The following is a 23,261-nucleotide window of genomic DNA, read 5'->3' as shown; positions in this document are numbered from 1 at the left end:
GCCTGTATGGAAAAGCTGATATTTAAATTGTACTTTGATTATTGTGCACTATAAAAAACAAATTCCTTGCAATATATACTTCATGTTTTTTTTTCTGCATCATCTTAAATTGCTATATTGAATGTATTTGGTCATTAGATGCTGAAGCTGTCGATGTAAATCAGGACTCATTATTTCAAACTGTGTTGCTGCATGGGTGCTTCCTTAATAGGGTTTTTCACATCACGCAAAACATTTGATAGAACTTTCTCACACACATATGCACATATACTGTATATATTAAAACAACCCCCGAACCCTACAATTTTAAGAAGTTAAGGTGTGTAAGGTAGGTCTGGTATGAGCACAGGAGTTGGAGTATATGAGGTTACTCTTTACTGAATGTAAGAACTACATTTATCCTTTGGTAGAACGCCTTCAGGGAAATTGTTTCCAGCAGCTTTGTTACACATTACACGGATGTAGAAGAACACAGAATATAAAAAGTAGATAAAATATATACATATGCAGATCGAAGCGAAGTAAAATCTGGTCAACTGGACGTAAGTTTATCTTGAAGACGTTTCACCTCTCATCCGAGAGGCTTCTTCAGTTCTAGTGAAGAGTGTGGAAACTCCAGCTTATAAACCTATGCGGGAGTGGTCAGTGCTATTGTGGTGGAAACGACCCTCCCGAGACTCACCTGGCCTCTCCAAACGACAGTCGTTGTGCGGTGTCAGGGAGTTTCAGGGGTGGTCGTTAGGGAGTTTCACCGACCACTCAGGTGCTAATGGGCTGTGCTGGCATCAGCCGTTCCACATGGGTCTTTCAGCTGAACTCTTTGGGGAAGCTTTGAAAGGACTTGGTTGTAAATAGGTGAAAGGAAATGTCGCAGTCCACCTCCTCTGTTCAAAGATGGTTTCTCTATCCTGACGTGGATGGCTTCTTTAACTCCTCTTTCAAACCATCTGTCCTCTCTGTCGAGAATTTGGACATGGTCGTCCTGGAAGGAGTGGCTTTCTTCCTTGAGGTGGAGGAAAACCGCTGAGTCCTGTCCTCCAGAGTTGGCTCTTCTATGTTGGGCCATGCGCTTGTTGAGGGGCTGTTTGGTTTCCCCTATGTAGAGATCCGTGCAGGCCTCACTGCATCTGACAGCGTATACCAGATTGCTTTTCTGGCTGTGAGGGGTGGGATCTTTGGGGTGAACCAGTCTTTGTCTCAGAGTGTTGTCTGGTTTAAAAGACACAGGGATGCGGTGCTTATTATAGATTCTCCTTAATTTCTCAGAAACCCCTGCCACATAGGGGATCACTATGTTTTTTCTCCTGCCTTCTTCATCTTCCCTCCTCCTGGAGCTCTCCTCCTTTCTGGACCTGGAAGAGAATTTTACAAAGGTCCAGTCTGGGAAGCCACAAGTTTTAAGTGCTCTTTTCAGATGCTGCTGTTCTTTTTTCCGGCCTTGGACGCTGGTGGGGATGGTCTCCGCTCGGTGTTGCAGCGTCCTGATGACACCTAACTTGTGCTCCAGAGGATGGTGAGAGTCAAAAAGCAAGTATTGGTCAGTGTGGGTGGGTTTCCTGTACACATCCACCCTCAGGCTCCTGTCCTCTTGAATGTAGACGTCGCAGTCCAAAAAGGGCAGATGGTTGTCTTTCACATCCTCTCTGGTGAACTTGATGTTGACGTCTACCGAGTTGATGTGTGCTGTAAACGGTTGTACCTCCTGAATCTTGATCTTCACCCAGGTGTCATCAACGTATCGGAACCAGTGGGTGGGGGAGGGTCCCCTGAAGGAAGTCAGGGCCCTCTGTTCCACCTCTTCCATGTATAGGTTGGCCACGATAGGAGATACGGGAGAACCCATGGCACAGCCGTGTTTTTGCCTGAAAAACTTCCCTCTGTACTGGAAGTAGGTTGTGTTCAGGCAAAGGTCCAGAAGTTTGTTTACATATGCAAACAAATTAATGATGAAAAAATGTTTAAAAATTGTGATAACATGTTGTCACCCAAAAGGAAGCAGCTGGGGCGTTGATTCTATCGTAGCTTCCTCTAATCTGTGAAAAAAATGTGTTGTGTATTTGGTCCAGATCAGAGCCTGAGGCCTGGCAGGGCTGACAAGCATTTCCTGCTGTGAGGCTGAAATTCACAAGGATGGTTGTAAATGATGACCAGAACACACATTTAGTTTTAACTTATTTCCATAAAACTATATACAAAAAGAAACAAACCCCTGAGCCTATAAACTTGAATGAGAGCCCAGGTAGTCCTTGTGGATGGCTACCTTAACACAAGAACTGCTACCGATAGGGTGACCATATTTTGATTCCCAAAAAAGAGGACACTCGGCCCGGCCTCGAGACACTCAAAGATACTCAAAGTTTACTCAAAGGTGCCTTATATTATAAGGCATCTTTGTACGTCACAGGTAACAAAGTACTGTAGTATTCTGTGCAAAGCATCAGTCAATTTCAACACACGCTAACTGGTCCCATGAAAAACAATGAAAACAGGACATTTTCATGAATGTATTAAACACCCACGGACGTCCCAGACTAAAAACTGGACATGTCTGGGCTAAAGGGGATTTTTGGTCACCCTAGTTTTGGAGGCTTGAAACAGATATTGGTGACAAGACTCTGCTCCACCGATACCAAGCACAAGTCCCTTCCATATTTGTTTCCAGAGACATAGTAGCAATGACAGTGCACCTCCATTATAAAAAAACAAACTGCTGCAGTCTTTGGGGTCTTGTGTTTCAGCTCTGTAACTTCTAGATGGCTGAAAATGTCAGAATCAGTCCTCTCACTGACATCAATCATTGGTGTGACTTTTGGTGGCTTCAGCTCAAATGAAACCAGAGAAGCAGGGCCAGACTTTGAGGTGCCCCTTAGGGTCAGTGGATTCCCCGGGACCGTGCTTGGGTCCCTTAGCACCTAGATGGCTGAAATTCACAGCCCACACTACTCTGGGGCATTATATTATGTGTGTAAAGTTTGGTGTATGTAGCCCAAGTAGAAATACCAGAAGCCAGATTTGATCAATTCTTCTCCAAAAGGCTCTAGGAGTGCAGAAGTCACAGACCCTGATTTTGCCCAGGATCACAAGAGGATAGTTTTTTTTTCCTTTTAACCTAGGAAGTTGAAATTTTAGTATGTTATTCTTTCCTCCATAAGGATCGCATCTGTGGTGGTTTGACCCCCCTAAGTCCTTTCTGCTGTCCGTAAAGGGCGTGGCAAAGTCCAATAACGTCTATCAATGAAGCATCATAACTTGGTCAAAGTTGCTCCAAATGAGATGAGATTTCTGGGATGAGTTCACACCTCTGCCAGACACCTCTGCCAGAAAGCAATATTTAAAATTTTGAAGCCCCACCTCCTTCCTGAAGCTACTTCCTGTTTGGGAGGGGTTCTAGAATTATTCCACCAGATTATGATTTTATAAATATTAGAGGCCTCACAGTTCAAGTTTCAGGTCTGTATCCACTGTAGAGGTCAAATGAAGCAAAAGAGCAACAGGGTCAAAAGGCCTCATGTCTCAGTGTGAACAGTTGACCCTCCTTACTGTGGAGGTGGCATGGAATGAACAGAGAGTCCAGTACAGCAATTCCTTCCAAGAAGACCTTTTTATTCCTAGGCAATCAGGTGTACAACCAGATGTGACAGAGGTTCAACCATCAACCCGGGCAGATGGAAACTGGCGCCTTATATACCCGCTTGAATAATTTTCCCCCCTGGCCCCTACCAAGAGCAGGGATCTCCCTCTATCCCCAGAATCTCTTAGCTCCCGACACCACATCAAAAAAAAACAGAAATTACCAGTCTAAAATTCACCCATGATTTATGATTATAGGTCATTAAAAATTGGCCAAACTCCCCAATATAATAAATTTGCCCAGATGATTCCAGCAATAACACCCCCCCCCCTCCATTCTGATCGTGGTCTCTGTCACGATCCCTGTCTCGTGTTTCCTGTTTTATTTTGTAGTCATGTCCTGTCTTCCTGACCTCCCTCCTGTGATTACCTCATGTGTCTCACCTGGGTGATTGCACCACCTGTGTCTCGTTTCCCTTCTTGTATTTAACCTGTGTGTCTCCTTAGTTCCTGGTGGGGTCATTGTAATCATTTGTCGTCGTCACAGTCAGTTAAAGTTTTGTCTCGTCAAAACCTCCTGCCTCACGTCAAGCCTTCGGCCTCACGCCACATCTCAAGCCTCCGGCTTTCCTAATAAACCTCTTTTGCACCATCCCTACTGTCTGCACTTGGGTCTCAATCATCATCCCACAAACCCCGTACGCGACAGTCTCTCCCGGAACATTTATCCAGTGACTGTACCCGCCCGGACTCTTTTGAACACGGACACCTGAGGACAAAACAGAAAGCTGAGTGGCACAATCCAACACTGGCACCCTATTGCACTCTAACCTGTGGAGCTTTGACACCCCAAAACCTCCTTCCGCTGCTCGACGCCTCCAATCCTCATCGTCACATCTCTCTTCCGATAGGTGATGGTTGAAGTTCCCCAGTCTATTTTTGGGTTATGGGTCCTCAGCCAAGGGATGCCAAGCAACACCTGGGAGACCGGAGAATCAATAACATAGAACTCAAGGTATTCAGAGTGATTTCCAGAAACCAACAACTTCAGTGGTTGAGTTTTAAATGCTACAGTGCTAATTTCTTTGCCATCGATGGCAGAGACTTTCATAGGCTGACGTAGCCTCATAAGATTAGCATTTTTTTTTCTACTAGTGACCGATCAATAAAACTCTCGTCCGCTCCGCTATCAACAAAAACTAGAACTGGTATGGCCTGGGAGGAGATACTTAGAATCCCTGAGAGTTCGAGACGAGAGACTCTGGATGAGGAAGTACCCGCTTGACCGGCTTGGGTATATGAGGTAGATGAGCAAGTGGCTGTGTGTGTGAGTCGCCGACACCTGTCGCGTAGGTGGCCGGACTGGCCACAATAGAGACACAGCTTCTGTCTTATCCTCCTCTGTCTCTCCTTGGGAGTGAGCCTGGTTTAAACCAGCTGCATGGGTTCCTCCGTGGGCATACCTGTATGTGGCACCAGGGGTGGCTGAGGACCCTGATGTGATGCTCGCGGGGCCGTGCGAGGGTTCACGGAAACTGAGCGCCCGCGTCGTCTCTCCCTCAGCCTGTTGTCAATTTGGATAGCGAGATGAATCAGCTCGTCCAGGGATTTGCAGCTGTCGCGAACAGCTAACTCATCTTTGAGTTTGTCGGAGAGGCTCTGGCGAAATATCGCACAAAGTGCGGTGTCGCCCCACCCACTCGTTTGTTTGAGTATTGCACGACGGACTGTGAACCCTGACGCAGATTCAGAATCCTGCCTTCTGTTTCTCTGCCTTTTACTGGGTGATCGAAGACAGAGCGTATCTCCTGGACGAACTTTCCATGGTTAGTTAGCAACGCAGAGTTGTGTTTCAGGGCTGACATGGCCCATGAGGCAGCCTTTCCTGTCAGCAGACTCATCGTATACACAACTTTAGCTTCGTCACAGGGGTAGCGAAGTGGCTGCTGACTGAATACTAATGAGCACTGATGTAAAAACTCAGAGCAACCGCCTAGATTTCCCTCATACTGAGGCGGAGTGGGCATATGAGGTTCACGAGCAGTAGAGGGAAAAATGCTGTGCGACTGGCGCACGTGTGACGTCAGAGGAAGCGTCAACCATGCATTTGTCCAGGTTGGCTACTTGCCCCTGTATTTCCACAACAGTTTCCCAAATCCCTGAGAGTGTCTCTCAGGGAACAGCGAGCCGCACTGTGCTGATCAAGAAGTGAGCACAATTTGTCCCTCTCGGCTGAATCCATTTTTGGCCGGAATATTCTGTTAGACCTGCCTTCACCAGGCTACCAGAATCAGCACAAGAGGAGACAGACTGTCCACACAAGGAGCTCAAGGTTTAACAAATGAGGTTTGAGTACTATGGTCGTGACTTCTCTGAGGTACAACAAACAAGTAAGACACTGACAAAACGCACTGGGCTAAACACGGGCAGCACTATAAGCTGAAAGAACGATAACAAAGGGCGACCAGACTAATTCTGGGGTGAAATAAGAATTTGGGGAGAAAAATAAATCAAGGCTGAGAATTCAGCGAGCCAAATTAGAATGGGAACGGAAAACTAAGGAAATCAAAGAGGTCAGCACACGGCTGCTATAATCCGGGAAATAACTTTAACAAAAATACCACAGAAATACTGGGTCTTCTGGCACACCACAGTGGCTCAGGAAAAAGTGGAGCGAAATCACACTTAGAAAAGAGAGCTCAATCAACGAGGAGGTCTCTCTACTCGGACAAGAAAAATATAACAATGAAAAAAACTAGAAAACAGCGACGAGGCAGCAAACTCGGAAAAAACTTACAAAATGCACGGAAGGTGAGCAGGTCAGGACGACGAACGCTATTTAATATTCCGGCAACACAGAAACAACCAGCTTGGACTTAAAGACCCAAGGGGTAATCAGGGAAATTGATTCAGCTGGTGTTTCCTTTGTGCCGCAGAGTGACTGACAGAGGGAGCAGCCAATCACCAACCAACAGGGGCGGAACTCGGAACTGGGTGGAGAGAGAGGAATTAGTACAGGAATGCTGGATCATAACACAACAATCACACAAACAACAACAAACAAGCGTAGCTATTTTATATTTTGATGGTAATTCCTGGGGCAATATGTTTTGTATTATTTCTTGTTAAACCTATGTATATAGTCAACAACCCCAAAAATATTTTATCAGTTCAGATAACGACACAATGTAATGGCAAAATACAATAACATACACGCCATTTGGTTTCGTCTGTAGTAGCGTCCTTAGCAACCACCATAACAACTGCAGAAAACGTGACACTGCAACGACTCTCTTCCGAGAGGTGAAAGATTCATCATAATAACGAACAAATCAAAGATTATATACAAGAACTGAGCGAATATTATGAAAATAAAATGTATATTTCTCGCCAAAAATGTCCTTAAAATGCTTTTTTTAAATCAAAACTATCTTGGAATGACGCTCGTCCGTAGTAGCGTCCTTAGCAACCACCATAACAACTGCAAAAAAACGTAACATTGTAACGACTCTATTCCGAGCTGTGAAAGATTCATTGTGAAAACGAACAAACCAAAAATAATACACAAGAACTGAGCGAAAATTATGAAAATAAAATGCATATTTCTCTCTAGAAATGTCATCAGAATGCTTTTTTAAATCAAAACTATCTTGGAATAAGGCACTTTCCTCCGAAAATGACAGGAGCGGCCGCCATGTTTTTGTTTTGAGAGGCCCACATGAAAGAGTCACATGACCTACCAGCGTTCCAAAAGAAAAGAATAGGTAAAGAAAATATAAACATTTCACAATTTTTAGGCCTTTATCGTAGGACTGATACATTTTGCACTGTGGACAAACGTAGCCTTTTCACATTTTGACATGAGACTGGGTTGCCTTGGCACCCTGAGTGTTGCCCAGGTTGTCAGCCTTCCAGCTTGAGTGACTGAGACAGAACCCGTGTTGGCAACCATTTCGTCCCAGGCAGCCAACCCTTCAGTGCTGAGTAAAGTCCCTGGATCTGCCCTTATTGACCAAGCAGGAGCAGACGGATGTCAAGTCTCTGCTCCATAAGTATCAGTCTGTCTTTTCAGCTCATGATGGTGACTTGGGCTGGACCAATCTCCTGTCCCATGAGATCCCTCTGTTGGATGGGGTACCGGTTAGGCAGAGGTAGCAGCACATCCCTTTGTTGGAGTAAACGGCGGTGAAGGGCCACATCAATCAAGTCTTGGAGTCCCAGGTCATCAGGGAAAGCAGCAGCCCATATGCATCTCCCATCATCCTTTGATCTGGCATAACGCTGCTGTTTTGGTTCCTTTTTTTTTTTTTGTCTCGTTGGTTTGTCTGCGCCTGCGCTGCTCCCACTGCGTCAACGCCGTGCATTCCTGGCGCACTCACTAAAGCGCAGCGCACAGCCTGCCAAAATAGTTGTCATTTTTATCCGAGGTCATCCTGACTATTTAGACGGCCGGTCCTTTCGGTTATTTCTTTTCTTGGTTAATTTCCTGTATCTTTTGTTGGTTACTTTTCTTAGTTATCCTGTTGGTTATTTTCTTAGATATTTCCTTTGATTTTTTTTTCTTCAAATATTTTTTCTGTAGTGGTGGTGCAGTGTTTAGCACTGTCGCCTAGCAGCAAGAAGGTTACGGGTTCTAGTCCCGGCTCGGGCGTGGGATCTTTCTGTGTGGAGTCTGCATGTTCTCCCTGTTCCTGCTGGGTTCTCTCTGGTACTCCAGCTTCCTCCCACCGTCCAAAGACATGCAATTGGGGACAAGGCTGATTGATTCTCTAAATTGACCGTAGGTGTGAATGTGAGTGTGAATGGTTGTTTGTCTCGATGTTGGCCCTGTGATGGCCTGGCGGTCTGTCCAGGGTGAACCCCGCCTCCCGCCCGTTGACGCTGGGATAGGCTCCAGCCCCCCTGCAACCCTTAATAGGAATAAGCGGAAGACGATGGATAGATGGAATGGATTTTTTCTGTAGTTATTTCATTTGTTAATCCCTTGTCAGCTCCTTTTTTTGGTTATTCTTTGGTAATTTCGTTGAGTTATTTTGAGCATTTATTCTTTTTGGTTATGTTTGACAATCAGTTTCTTTGTTATTTTGGTGATCTAAATTCCAGAACCTTGATTACAGTATTTTTTTCTTTAGTTCTTTTTAGTTACATTGTTTTGATAGTGGGAGTGTTTGTGATTTCTCTTTAAATTAACCAAATCCATGTGTGCATAAATTAACTTTGTGTAATCCACCAAATTGAATAAAGCTCCTTTTGTTAATGTTACATTCAGTTGTGAACAATGCAGCTGAGTTAAACTACACAGTTTCCAGCATAAACTTGACAGGACTGATGAAACAACTCTGTCCAGAGGACACATAAGTGAGCATTTAACTTCAGACAGTTTGGACAGCTCTGACGGAGACTGTCAGGGAGACTGCTTCTTTTACTGCTGTTTCACTGAATTGGGAATCTGTGAGCAGCAGCTGATCTCTTGAATAAGTAGTAAAGGAACATACGAAATTTAATTTGCTCCTTATTGATCATTTTGGGATCTTTTGCATCTTGGCGCATGGTACAACGAGAAGACGTGTTTTTAGCGTTCTACAATTCTTTATGTGAGATTTTGCCTGTTCATCTGTCGAGATGGAGCTTCTTATCGTCACTGCATTGTAGCCTTGAGCTGTCTGCGGAGGGGTGATGCTTCCTCGTTCTACTGCAATGGAACCCTATCAGTGAAGCAACCCCAGATATCCTGGTGACTGACATTCAGAGAAAAATTCTCCAATAGGATTCAAGAATGAATGGGTGGAGATGATTTAATGAAAAGTGGGCCACCTGGTCAGTCATGGCAGACCAACCCTTTGGTAAATAGTTTGTAGAAACAAATGTTTAAATCTTGCTAGAAGTATTTTCATAAGTGTATTTCAGTGAGTTTCCTTTTGGAAGAAATGTGTTTATAGAATCACAAACTGTGTATCGCAGAGACTGTGCATTCAGACTGCCATACTTGGTAAATTAATTGTCTGCAAGTGTTCATGGTATTAGGCTTGATGTTCTCATCTGATGACCCCAGGGGTCACAGAATGAGGTCACATCCAGACAGCCGTCTCAGCAGGTCTGTTCAGTGATGCACTGGGTGGCTAAATTAAAGAGTCCACTGTCTCTTCAGTACAACATGTCTTTATCAACAACATTCATCTCATCTAAGACTACAAGGAACGATGCCCTAAAGGTACGGTGGCCCTGAAGGTCAGAAACACAGCAACATTACAGATTAAAGAAAAGGTCGGGGCAACGCCTCCTGTTTCTGATTGAACAGAACCAGCATCAATTCAGTTTATTCAATGGATGCAGCAGCCAAACACTATAAAATAAGCTGCTCTGATTGGTTGTTTTGCTTCCGGTCAGCAAATGAGAGACTTGCAGCCACATTGAAGAGTAAACACTTTAATAATGTAGTGAGTGTCGTTGGTGATGGTGGCTTCTGAGTAGAGTGCTGGATGCATTCGTGCAGGGACACAGCTGAGTGATGACTCATAGGAACAGGAAATGATGTTGCGCTTTCGGGTTCTGTTCAATCAGAGACAAGCAGTGTTTTCTTTACCTTCTCCATCAATTGAAATGTGTTTTCTACAACAATTCTACAATTTCATTTAGCAGACACTTTTGTCCAAAGCGACGTACAACACAAGCAAGAATTTAGACTTAATTAAGGAAAAGTCCATATGAAGCGCAAAAGTGCTTCAGTTGTGATTTGGTGTTTTGAAAATGTTGTTTTTGGCCTCCAGCCTCACCGTACAAATATCTGGACAGATGTCCTGCAGGCTTGAAATCAGCATCCATTCTTATGCATCATCATGCTGATGTGCTCACATGGAGACTTTGTATCAGAAACAAATCCAGCCGTGGTTACCCCTGGGCCTTCCTCAGAAAAAGATTTTTATTCATTTATCAACTGATGTTGCTCCATATTTCCTTGATATAATTCTTGGATTCATAAAGGCAACATTTTATCTGACAGAAGCGAGAATTAACAAAAGTCAAATCAACAAGCATATCTACTTGATAAAAGGTAAAAAGAAGAAGTCTGTAGTGTCACTCTACATAGATATGAAAGAATTTGTCATCTGTATTAAATTTTCCTCCAGGTTCAGCACTCAGGGACCCGCCCTCATCTGTCTGCTGGTGCCCTGGTAAGAACGAGACAGGAGCTGGCCCGGGCTGGAACCACTATGCTGCAGGTAGAACCAAACATGGAACAAAAATCAGGTTATTTTAGCCTTCATCTACAGGATGTTGGCCTCACAGGAGCCCGGCTGAAGGATCTGAAGAGTGACAATGATTTTAATACTTTTAATAAACCAAGGGTAAAACAAGGCATATATGACAGGGTTCAAACAGGAGTTCAGATAAAACAGATAAATCACATAAGCAGCAGATGAAGCATTGAGCAAATCATCTCCTGCTAGAGACACACAATAATATGGACAGAAACATATCACAAACACAGCTAACACAATACCAAGAGTCCTGGCTGCTTTCAACTCAGCCTTCTTAGTTGTTAGAGAGACAGAAGCCTGGAGTTTGACAGCTGCAGTGTGAGAGCGCATGGCACGGGCCTGAGACACAGCCACCATGAACACTCTCATATACAGAGTTATGATGAGAGTGAGGGGAAGGATAAAGGTCACCACAAGGTCAACAACTCCTGCAATATTGTCAATGACAAGTACACACTCTCCATAGCAGGAATTATAGTTGTCTGAATGAGTCAGATCCTTTACAATGACACAGCCGTAGAGGACCGAACAGAGCCAACAGAGACAAACACAGACTTTAACTCTCCACACTGTGACTCTGGTGGTGTAATGAAGAGGATAACAAATAGCCACATAACGGTCCACTGATATCAGCACCATGTTTCCTACTGAAGCAGAGTTAACAATGAAGGCCAGGAGGTTATAGAGAGAACACATGAGATCCCCGAGAGACCAGCAGGATGTTTTCAGAAAGATTTCTCCTGGCATCAGCAGGAAGCCCACCAGAAAGTCTGAGACGGCCAGGGAGAGGAGGAGGATGTTGGTGGGAGTGTGGAGCTGCCTGCAGGAGGAGAAGCGTACATCAGTAAAACAACAAGACTTCCATCTAAATAAACAAAAATCACAGCACAGAGACACCAACGTGGCTTCTTGAGCAAAAAACTTTCTGGTATCAAAATCTGACATTTGAGCATTGTTCAAGTATTTTCAAGAAGATAATAAATGTTGCCTAGCATGGTCTAACATTAGCACCAATTACAAGCTGACATTATTTACAAGTTTCTAATTTGCAGGATTTGCAGAGAAATGTGAATCTGCCTGAAGAAGGAGACTGAGATGATGATGAGCAGGTTGAGAGTAACAGTGAGGAGACAGACGGGACAGAACATAAAGCTGAGGAGAGCAGCTTCAGAGCAGCAGGCTGGCTTCCTGCAGGAGATGTTGATGAGGTGTGGATAGCAGAGCTCTGCTCGCTCCTGGGTCTCCATCAGGGAGAAGAGAAGCTACAGCTGCTGTCTCAAGCTCTTGATGATGCATCAGATTTATCCTTGTGTAAATTCAACCCTCCCCTCAACAAGCCACGCCCAGTGTCTCTCTAGATCACCCAACTGGTTCATGTCTCTGCTGGGTTTCACGTGACATGGTCAAATTAACATTTTGCTTCCTAAGCACCCGGTCAAATTATGTAAAAAAAAAACCTGTCCTGTTTAGTAAATCTCACGAAACGGAAACGAAAGTTCAGGTGAAGCCCATGGGCACATTTATTGTAAGTTTTTCGGAAAGGAATTGGGGTTGGTTAGTGTTGGTGGAGGCTGCACAGTGGTGAAGTGGTCAGCACTGTCGCCTCCCAGCAAGAAGGTTCCAGGTTCAAGTCCCAGCTCGGGCACAGGATCTTACTGTGTGGAGTCTGCATGTTCTCCCCATGCCTGTGTTGGGGCTTGTAAAGGGGGGAGAGGATTGGTGATATCTTAAATTAAACTATCAAGAAAATAATCAATTATTAAATGATTATTACAATATAATCTATTAACGGGGCACCACCCTGGAATCAGGGAACAGCCAATCCTCTGTTATCGACCTCAAAGGTGAACAGGATAAGCAAATTGTCAAATTTGCTTGGCCAAATTCAACACCGATTGAATCAATTAAAATTAAACCATTAATTATTTAATAAAAATCAATTACTATCAGGTCTATTCAGTCTCAATCAAATAGAAGGTGTGATTCCGAGCACTGACCCAATCAAACCAGCAATCAAAGTTCAATCCACACACAATAAAACCAGGAGTCGAATTGTTGCAAAATATAACACATTTATTATCACAATATTAATTTTACAATTAACACAGCAATAATCAATAAGTATATCTTCACAATTACGGACTATTATCTAACATATACCTCTATCAAGGGTGTGTGTGTGTGTGTGTGTGTGTGTGTGTGTGTGTGTGTGTGTGAGAGAGAGAGAGGGAGGGAGGGAGGGTGCGTGTGCACACCCGAGCGGGTCAGGGTAACTGACCCAAAATGGCGGACTAGGACGAATACAGCCAAAATGGCCGCCCTGACTTCCGCTGAGTAGGAAGAGGGGGGGGGGGCAGGGAGGCTGCAGAGTCCTAGTCACTTGTGTGGAGGTGTGAGAAGTGGGAGCAGAGTGAGGGAGGAAAGGAAGGATCTAACCTTACTGTAGATTCAGATTAAATGGCGCCGACAAAGACAAAGAGCTCGCTCCCGCTCGCCGTGTGCGCACGTACAGGTTTCGACCGAGTCTGGTACGTGCGCTTCCACAAACAAGGTTACAGCTCTTTCGACTTCGTAGACGACCACCGATCATGAACTCAGCTCGGTTGTGGAAACCAAACAGTGGTAACTCTTGATGATCAGAGCCGAGGGCCCGGCGGCCCGTCTGATACAACAGAGTTAACACAGCACGAGATAGTGACAGCAGTGCGATGATGAGAGCTCAGCGGCTCGTTCACTTGCAGCGTTTACTGTTACACTCTTAACTACGATCTCAGCCCAGACACATTGATGCCTTACTATCGTTGCTCCGCTCCGAGGCGGAGATGGAGATGGCGCTTGCAGAGGGTCCGTTCCTTGGCTCAGATACGCGCCTCCGCGGTCGACCGGGTCGGGGAATTGTCCTGAGCAAAATGTCCCGACAAAACTTGCGTCCTTCTGCAGGGTAGAGGAGATCAGCGGGTGCGGGTTGTCTCCTTTGGATCCAAAACAAAGTCAAAAAGAAAAAAAAGCGATGCGCGGATTCTCCGTGTTAGGGGATGAAGAGAACCGCGGTCACGTGACTGAATTGAAAGTGAAAGTCTGTGGACTTGACTCGTCCCGTGAGTTGTAGACTGCTGCTCCATGAACAAGAGAGAGGAACAAAGGGAGACACGTGGTGGTTGCTACCTTTTGGCAGACGCTACTTGGTAAAGTTAGCGTACCTGGGAAAAAGCGAAGCTTTTTGGCAGTACGTCTGGTTTTATAGGTCCACCACTGATGATGACGTAGCGTTTTTATTGGTCTTTGTTCTGTCCCATCTCCACATGGAACAAAGGGAGGAAGACAATGGTGGTCGCCAGCACATGGGCTCTGAATCCCAACACCTGCATGGGTTATCTTCGGGTACTCCTTCTTCTTCCCACCATCCAAAGACATCAAGAGGGGACTAGGCTAATCAGATACTCTAAATTGACTGTAGTTTTGACTGTGAGAGCCAGTGGTTGTCTGTCTATATGTGTTGGCCCTGTGATGGACTGGCGACCTGTCCAGAGTGTACCCCACCTCTTGCCCGTAGCCGTTGGGATAGGATAGCCCCCCAGCGACCCCTAACAGGAATAAGCGGAAGAAGATGGATGGATAGATGTCTTGGTGGCTCCACAGGTTGGCTCAGCTGAGTTTGGATAAACAAAGACACATGAAGCTCTGGCTTGGAGTGTCATGCAGATTGGACTTTTGAGGAGGCAACAGTTGATTGTAGAATGGAAGCCAAGTGTGGAAATTAGTGCAGGAGAACAGGTGTGCTGAGCCAAGCCATGGAGTAGTCAGTGGGGGGGGGGGGGGGTGTATGTAAAGGTGAGGAGGAACGAGCCATAACAGGAATCCCCCCCCCCTCCGAGTGGCGCCTCCTGGCGACTGTCCGGGAGCATCAGGGTTGGCCTGGTAGAAGTCCCGCAGGAGAGAGGGATCCATGATGAGCTTCCTAGAGATCCAACTGCATTCCTCCAGACCGTAACCCTCCTAGTCCAGCAGATACTGAAACCTGCGACCCCGGTGCCGCACCTTCAGCAGCTGCCTAATTGTCCACTGGGGATGACCGTCAACCATCTGGGGAGGAAGAGGGGCTGGAGCGGAGGGCATGAGAGGGCTTGAGGAGACAGGCTTGACCTTAGATACATGAAACCCAGGATACACTTGCTGCATGGAGGCCGGAAGCCTAAGAGGTACTGCTGCTGGACTCAGGACATGGTCAATCTTGATCGACATACCGCGGAGCCAGCTTCTGGAGGATACCTGGAGTGGCAGATCAGCGGAGGAGAGGTGGAGCTGTTGCCCAAACTGATTCACCAGTGCTTGAGTGCGGCGACTATTGGCCCTATGGGAGGAGCGCTCACTGGAACATAACAATGAAAAATGTATCATGATATAAGTGTTTCATATCAGTTGATATTGATAATTATTGATTAATTAAAAAAAAACTATTCTAAATAAGGACCAGGAGAAAAAGCTGAAGACAGCTCCCAGACAGCCCAACAACAAAAACAACACCAGGGTGGGTGGAGGGTGGCCAGGAGGTGGGAAAAGGGTGAGAAAAACCAACGGAAAAAAAAAACCACTCACTCACCACACCTGTCGGCTGAACCATAACACAGAGTCGGGGGGGGGGGGGCGGCCAGGGGGCCATCCAGACCACAGAAAGTCAGGGGGATGGCCAGGGGGCCCCGCAGACCATGGAAAGTCAGGGGGGCATCCAGGGGGCCCCTCAGACCACGGAAAGTCAGGGGGGCAGCCAGGGGGCCGCGCAGACCGCGCAGACCACGGAAAGTCAGGGGGGCGGCCGGGAGGCCGCGCAGACCACGGAGAGACAGGGGGCTGCACCAGGAGGCACAGAGCACCTGGGAGGAGGCCCAAGGTGCCGTGAAGAGCCGCCGGAACAAGAGAGGCGTCCGCCTGGACCCTCGTAGAAGGAGAGGCGTCCGCCTGGACCCTCGTAGCAGGAGAGGCGTCCGCCTGGAACCTCGGCGCGGGAACAGGAGAGGCGTCCGCTCTGACCCTCGGAGCGGGAACAGGAGAGGCGTCCGCTCTGACCCTCGGAGCGGGAACAGGAGAGGCGTCCGCTCTGATCCTCGGAGCGGGAACAGGAGAGGCATCTGCTCTGACCCTCGGAGCAGGAAAAGGAGTAGAGACAGCCAGGACCCTCAACGCTGGGACAGGAGTGGCGCCCGCCAGGACCCTTGGCGGCAGAGAAGGTGTAGCAGCTGCTGGGCTTGGGATGGTGCTTGCCAGAGCCCTTGGCGCCTAGACAGGAATGGCTTCCGCCGGGTCCCCCGACGCCAAGACAGGAGTGGCGTCCGCTGGGACCCCCGACGCCGAGACAGGAGTGGCGTCCGTGGGTGGCAGCTGTGCTGATTGAGGGCTGGACCTGACCACGTAGGAGCAGGAGCATGAGGGCGGCCAGCCTTGCTTTTGCCCTTAGGCTGGGAGCTCTTTGGTCTTCCAGATGGGGGCTGAGCTGACCCGAGGGCTCGCTGCACTGAGCGAGGGCCTCCCAAGGCCAGCCGGGTGCCCGTAAAGTCCTCCGCTTGTTGTTTTTGCCCAATAGGCAAAGTACTCAAAGAGAGTCATCATGCTGAGGGGGGGAGCAGTCTGCTGGGTCTGTTTGCTGGGTCCATTCTGCCACGTGCGGGAGGGAGGAGGAAAGTAGACCCAAGTGCAGACAGTTAGGATGGTGCACAAAAGGTTTTATTTATGACGGGACATTGGAGATGGGGACACTGGAGGCTTGACATGAGGCTGGAGACTTGATATGTGGCTGGAAACTTGACGTGAGGCTGGAGACTTGACTTGGCTGAGAAGTGTGATCCCCTGATAGTTCGAACACACCCTCTGGTCCCCTTTCTTGAAGATGGGGACCACCACCCTGATCTGCCACACTAAATGCACCCCTGATGTCCACACAATGTTGCAGAAACATGTCAACCAAGACAGCCTTACAACATCAAGATCCTTGAGATACCCAGGGCAGATCTCATCCACCCCTGGAGCTCTGCCACCGCAGAGTTGCTTAACTGCAAGGGCATAGATTTACAAGGGTTAGGGTTTAGGGTACAAGTCCCCCCCAATATTTACAAAAGGTGAATTTGTCCCCCCCAAAAATACCATGAATGATAACTATTTCACCAAAATAGGCTTTAATAATAGCACAAAGGCTCTAAACAGTCATATTATGCGTTAGATATAGCTTAAATGGTTTTCAGAAAATTCATACATCCTTCTTTTGGAACATACCATTTTTGTCGCTTGGCATGCCTTTTCCAATCTCCCCCCTGCACTTCGCTTTTGCTAGCAGTCAGGTCTGGCTACTATATGGAGTAGGAGACAGAGCTACCCATCTGATGATGTAAGTTTTGAATTCCCTCAGAAATCTTTCAAAAAGTCCATAAATCCAACTCTCCTGGGTATAAAATTGCACCAGGAATCATTTGCAACTATCCATGGAAAGATTAGGCCTTCCATTTTTTTGTTATAACCCAATTTTAATCATCACAATTCTATGAACACTCACTGACTCACTGAAACAGATGGACCTAACGTTAGCCTGCTACAGTAAAGTTACCGGTACTTACTTCAGTGTTTACAAAATCCGATGTAATAAATCGGAAGGATTTTTGCTCCAAAGTGATCAGACTTGGGTCCCCTCTGTGTTGGAGTAACATAGCTAAGTCAGCTAGCTAGCTAACATTAACTAGATTAGCCAGGTTTTGGGTAGCCCTTTCAGTGCATTGCCTGGGCTACCTTGTCACAAGCCGTTGGAAGTAACTGCGTGAGTTTACCACCAACGGCTATCTTCTAACGTCTAGCTACTGGTACTACTGGCAATTTGTCTTTTTTTCAATAGACCTAAAAATGGGAACACTAATAGTGCAGTGAGTGAGTGTGCACATACGATACAGTAGATTTGTGTGTGCATACCGGGAGTGGCAGGATTAAATCGTGGTGGCGCGCCTGATAAAAGGGAAAATGGGTATCTAAAAATCCACCAGAATGCAGGAAATTAAATGTATGAAACAAGGTACCGCCTACCCCCCTGAGGCAATGGCCCTCTGGCGGGTTTACCAGAAACTTTTTGGAACTGACCAATAGTCATTCTCCATGGCCTCACTTAACTCCTCCAACGCCCTGGTTTTTGCCTTGGCGACTGCCATGGCTGCACATTACTTGGCCTGCCGGTACCAGTCGGTCACTTCTGGTGTCCACCAGTGGGTCTGAGGATTACCGCCGCAACCGGCCCCAGCAGCCTCATGGCCAGAGCTCACAACAGCCGCCTCAATGGTGGCAGAGCGGAACATGGCCCATTCAGACTCTACATCCCCCACCACCCAAAGTGGTCAAAGTACTGCCGGAAGTGGGCATTGAAGATCATTCTGACAGGTTCTTCCACTGCTGTGTGTGTGTATGTAAATGTGTGTGTGTGTGTGTGTGTGTATATATATATATATATATATATATATATATATATATATATATATATATATATATATATATATATATATATAAACATTTTTGATGGTATTCATCAGTGAACAATTCACAATTAAAGGTTTAACTGAAAATGATGGTGTGATGTGTAAGGGGAGGGGGGAGGGTCATTACAATCCAACAGTCAGTGAGAGAGGGGTGGGAATGAGCAAAGTGATGTGCATTCATGGCAGTTGCTGAGGCAAAAACTTGGGCATGGCAGGAGTTGAGTGAGGCTATGGAGGATCAATCGGCTCTGAAGAGGTTCTGGCAAACCGTTCCTTGCCTCTGGGGCGGCAGCAACTTGCTCACACTAAAATGATGGTGTGATGTGTAAAGAGAGGGGGGAGGGACATTACAATCCAACAGTCAGTGAGAGAAAGAGGGGTGGGAAGAAGATCAGGTGAGAGAGAGTTCTATTATATTAGTTGTTGAGAGCTGCACTTCTCCTCAGACCTCGAGGATGAAAGTCCAGGAAGAAGCAGAACTCTGCTTCCCAGAACTGCTCAACACATCCTGCAGGAGGCCGATGGCTTCTTGGTCTGAAACTGTTCTCTGGAGCGTTCTGGTGTCCTTCATCTCTCTGCTCACTCTGGTTCTCAACCTGCTCGTCATCATCTCAGTCTCCCACTTCAGGCAGATGCATTTCTCAGCAAATCCAATTTAACATCATAACAGATTGATTTACTTGAAGAAATATTAATGAATGATTTTTAAATAATGTTGTGTCATGGAATGCTAGATTTCTGTTTTGCCTTGTCAGATAAAACGAATGCAGAGGACATCTCAAATGTGTGATTTTGACACTGGAGAGGTCTCATCTCTCTTATTAGGGTCAAGGTTGCCTCTATGCACTCTCATCTTAAGAAGAACTTTTCACTCTCTAAATTGAATCATTCGTGGAAAAGGACAGAACTGTTTTTTATTGTTTGATCTGCTTTTGTCGCTTGTTTAATGGTGCTTTTCTACTTTCCTCCAGGCAGCTCCACACACCCACCAACATCCTCCTCCTGTCTTTGGCCGTCTCTGACTTTGTTGTGGGCCTCCTGCTGATGCCAGGAGAAGCACTGAGACAAACAGCTTGCTGGTCTCTTGGTGACCTTGCATGTATTCTATATTATATCATGTCCTTCATCCTGACATCTGCATCAGTAGGAGACATGGTGCTGATATCAGTGGACCGTTATGTGGCTATTTGTCATCCTCTGCATTACACCAGCAGAGTCACTTTAAAGAGAGTTAAAATTTGTGTTTGTCTGTGTTGGTTCTTCTCCATCCTTTACTGCAGTATTCTTGTTACGGGTGCTCTGACTCATCCAGACAACTATAATTCCTGTTATGGAGAGTGTGTAATTATCTATGACAATATTGCAGGAGTTGTTGACCTTGTTGTGACCTTTATCCTTCCCCTCACTCTCATCGTAACTCTGTATATGAGAGTGTTTATGGTGGCTGTGTCTCAGGCCCGTGCCATGCGCTCTCACACTGCAGCTGTCAAACTCCAGGCTTCTGTCTCTCTAACAACTAAGAAGGCTGAGTTGAAAGCAGCCAGGACTCTTGGCATTGTGTTAGCTGTGTTTGTGGTATGTTTCTGTCCATATTATTGTGTGTCTCTAGCAGGAGATGAATTGCTCAATGCTTCATCTGCTGCTTATGTGATCCATGTGTTCTATTTCAACTCCTGTTTGAACCCTGTCATATATGCCTTGTTTTACCCCTGGTTCAGAAAAGCTATCAGACTCATTGTCACTCTTCAGATCCTTCAGCCGGGCTCCTGTCAGGCCAACATCCTGTAGACAAGACTAAAATAACCTGATTGGCCTTCAGATGCAGTCGTGTGTCAATGACCTGCTGAAGTCATTTTCTTGTTATGTCGATGTAATGAACAGATGTTATTTCTGTATATTCTAGCTGTTCCTAAAAAAAGCTTTTGATATCATGTAATTAAAGTACACATTTGAAGGAATTTGCAGTTTGTTTGTTTTTTTTACTTGCCCAAGTTTCTATGTGGGCCAAAAGTGATCTGCGTCTGTTTCCTCTGAATCTCTTTGGAATCTGTGATTCTTTTGGGACATTTTACCATTCAAAAAGATACTTCACATGACCCAAAAATAACAAACTTGTCATGCAATTTCTTTAAGAATATATTGTCATGTTCTGAAATACTGCATGAGTGTAAGGGAATGACCAATATGGTGGTGATGGGATAGGATAGGGTGTTGGGACTGGGTAATGCGTCTGAGGGTATACCGGCTTCCCCAATGTGTCATCTGTGGTTGTCCATAAACCTCTGCACTACTTAATGATGTGTGTATCTGAACTGAAGGCTGGCCCAGTGTATTGTAAGTGAACCATGGTGCTGGCCTTCTCAATGTGTGATCAGTAGTGTTAGGGGTCAGGCAAGGTCTCTCTTGTATCTCTTCTGGAGCGGGCTCCTCTGCTTCACTTTCACTCACTACAGAAGGTGTATGACTGACCCTTGGCTCTCTGTTTCCTTCATGTTCATCCTCTTCATTGTCACTGTTCGGCTCAATATCCTGGTTATACTGTTCGTGTTCTGTCTCTCTCTGTTCTGTTTCCACTCCTCAAGTTATATCTTAGCTCATAGTAGATGTTGTCTTCATCACCATCAGAACCTGTTTCACGGTTGGGTTGTGGTTCTGTCTCTCTGTGAGGTGCATTAGGACCTCTCCTCTTCTTCAACTTAGTTTTTTCCACCTCTGCTGGCAGTTCAATAGGCAGGTCATTCACAAGATGCAACAGATTACGATACAGGACACGTGACTTGTTTCTATCAGTCTCTTTGACAACCTTGTAGACTGGATTGTCATTCATCTGCTCGGTCACAATATAGATACTATTTTCCCAGTACGCTCTCAACTTTCCAGGACCACCTCTTTGACTCAGGTTGCATACTAGCACTCGATCACCTGATTGCAACACTATCCCTCTTGTGTGTTGGTCATAATACCTTTTCCCACGAGCACTTGACTTTTTGATGTTTTCTGTTGTGATGCGGTATGCTTCTGTCATGCGTGCTGCCCATTTCTCAGCATAACCCTTTGAGGTCTGGGGCTCTTCACTGTCAACCATCCGAAATAGGAGGTCGATTGGCAACCGTGGGTGTCTTCCAAAAAGCAAGAAGAAAGGTGAGTAACCAGTCGCTTCATGGCGTGTACTATTGTACGTGTGGACAATCTGGGGAAGATGGTCTTTCCAATTTTCCTTCTTTTCCTCACTCAGGGTACGCAGCATACGGAGTATTGTGAGGTGAAACCGTTCTGCCGGGTTACCCTGGAGGTGATAGGGGGTTGTCCGGGAGTGTCCAACTGTGCTCAATTGCTCAAGGGTTCGAAAGAGGTTGTTCTCAAATTCCAAACCCTGATTGTGGTGAATTTTAGACATATATCCGTAACGGGGAATATAATCATTAAAGATCTTCTCCGCCGCTGTTTTCCTAGACTTGTTGCATGTCGGATAGGCCGGTGCACATCTGGTAAAGTGATCTACCACAACAAGTATGTATTCGTATCCTCCTCTACTTGGCTCTAAGTGCATGTAGTCAATGGACACAAGTTCAAGTGGTGTGCTGGTGGTGTTATCCTACCCATTGGTGCTCGTATGTGTGTCACTGGCTTCTTTTGCTTTATGCATTGGCACTGTCCGGTGACATAGGTCTCAATATCACGTCTCATATATGGCCAATAAAATCTCTGCCTTGCCAAATTTAGGACCCTTTCAGTGCCAACATGACCCATATCATCGTGCAAGTGTTTTAGGACTAGGGATTTAAAGCTGGTGGGCAAGACTAGTTGACGTCTTTCTGCTGTCCTGCGATAGAGCACTCCATTCTCAATGTGAAGCCTTGTCCACTCGTGCATCATTTTCCTGCCAGTGCCCCTCACACTGCGTTTCATGTCATCTGTCAGTGTTTGATTTAACTCTTTCATTTTCAGAATTTCTCCGATCACTGGATCTGTTCTCTGGGCTTTTTGCAGTTCAGCAAGATCAGTAGGTGTCACAGCTCCTCTGCTGCTGGGTTCGGACTGAGCGCTCTGTGCTAGAGCTAGGGAAGCAATCCAGGCAACATCTCCACTTTCACCTGCCTTACAACCTCCCCATGTAGCAGTGACAGCTTCACTGGGCAGCTCCAGTGTACACTCTGTGACATATTTATCAATATCTAGGGGCATCGGGACAACATATCAGCATCACCATTTGCTTTGCCAGGTCTGTACTTTATGTCAAATCTTAAAATCTGACAGCTCACCCACCCACTGGAATCCAACTGCATTCCATTTAGCAGTACTCATGACGTACGTTAAGGGATTATTGTCTGTATAGTCGGTAAAATGTGGGGCATAGTACAAGTATTCCCTAAATTTCTCACAGACGGCCCACTTTAAGGTGAGAAACTCTAGTTTACCTGAGTGCAGCCTGTAGTTTCGTTCAGCTGGGGTGAGGGTCCTTCAGCCATAGCCAATAACTCTGAGCTTCCCATTCTGGCGTTGATATAGGACAGCTCCAAGTCCCTTATCTGATGCATCCGTGTGGAGCACGAATGGCAACTCGAAGTCTGGATAGGCTAGAATAGGGGGGTTCAATAGGGGGCAATTGGGCACCTTTCCCCTTCTGAGCACTGCGCCTCTCCTGACATTGCTGTTCATAGCTTCTCTTTTGCTGCAAGAGCTCGTAGATGGGTTTTTCCACTCTGGAGAAATCTTGGACATAGGAGCGATAGTAGCTCTAGAAACCAGCTATCCTCCGAACATCTCCAATAGTAGTTGGTGTCTCATTCTTCAGGGCGTACAACGCCTCCAAGTCTTTAGGATCAATGCGGATGCCCTCGGCTGAAACCAATCGGCCAACATATCTCACTTCATGTTTGAACAGGTCACATTTTGTGGGCCTGAGCTTCACTCCATGATTCTGCAGAGC

General features: G+C 46.2%; 2 protein-coding genes across 9 annotated transcripts; one reads left to right on the top strand and one right to left on the bottom strand.

The window, feature by feature from the left end:
* Positions 1 to 10,835: 10,835 nt before the first annotated feature.
* LOC147252586 (trace amine-associated receptor 13c-like) lies at positions 10,836 to 12,119 on the bottom strand. Of its 5 annotated transcripts, none has more exons than XM_086219367.1 (2): positions 11,865 to 12,119; positions 10,836 to 11,649 (listed from the first exon to the last, which is right to left on the bottom strand). In XM_086219367.1, exons 1-2 carry the CDS (start codon positions 12,074 to 12,076, stop codon positions 10,836 to 10,838), a joined length of 1,026 nt encoding a protein of 341 aa, XP_086075493.1. In that variant the 5' UTR covers positions 12,077 to 12,119. The 5 variants fall into 5 exon arrangements, with proteins under 5 accessions (XP_086075493.1, XP_086075494.1, XP_086075495.1 ...); XM_086219368.1 differs by having other exon boundaries at positions 11,907 to 12,119; XM_086219369.1 differs by having other exon boundaries at positions 10,836 to 11,650; positions 12,001 to 12,076.
* Positions 12,120 to 18,786: 6,667 nt separating this feature from the next.
* On the top strand, positions 18,787 to 20,119 carry LOC147252585 (trace amine-associated receptor 13c-like). 4 transcript variants are annotated; one of them, XM_086219365.1, is made up of 2 exons: positions 18,787 to 18,863; positions 19,303 to 20,119. In XM_086219365.1, the coding sequence occupies exons 1-2, from the start codon at positions 18,787 to 18,789 to the stop codon at positions 20,117 to 20,119; spliced, it is 894 nt and encodes a 297-aa protein (XP_086075491.1). The 4 variants fall into 4 exon arrangements, with proteins under 4 accessions (XP_086075491.1, XP_086075490.1, XP_086075489.1 ...); XM_086219364.1 differs by having other exon boundaries at positions 18,787 to 18,959; XM_086219363.1 differs by having other exon boundaries at positions 18,787 to 18,967; positions 19,275 to 20,119.
* Positions 20,120 to 23,261: the final 3,142 nt, after the last annotated feature.

Source organism: Aulostomus chinensis, chromosome 12 (genome assembly GCF_037954235.1).
Source record: "Aulostomus chinensis isolate RoL2024-O1b breed Wild chromosome 12, RoL_Achi_v1.0, whole genome shotgun sequence".
NCBI lineage: Eukaryota > Metazoa > Chordata > Actinopteri > Syngnathiformes > Aulostomidae > Aulostomus > Aulostomus chinensis.
The sequence above is the reverse complement of the archived record's forward strand: the minus strand, read 5'-3'. Positions and strand labels throughout refer to the sequence as shown.

Bases quoted from the DNA above. Each gene is read 5' to 3' on its own strand.
- LOC147252586 (XM_086219367.1), bottom strand. From the start codon at position 12,076: ATGGAGACCCAGGAGCGAGCAGAGCTCTGCTATCCACACCTCATCAAC. The intron at 11,650-11,864 runs GTAAATAATGTC...CTCCTCCTGCAG, and splicing joins ATCCTGCAAATTAGAAACTT to GCAGCTCCACACTCCCACCA.
- LOC147252585 (XM_086219363.1), top strand. From the start codon at position 18,787: ATGAAAGTCCAGGAAGAAGCAGAACTCTGCTTCCCAGAACTGCTCAAC. The intron at 18,968-19,274 runs ATTTCTCAGCAA...TTTGTCGCTTGT, and splicing joins CTCCCACTTCAGGCAGATGC to TTAATGGTGCTTTTCTACTT.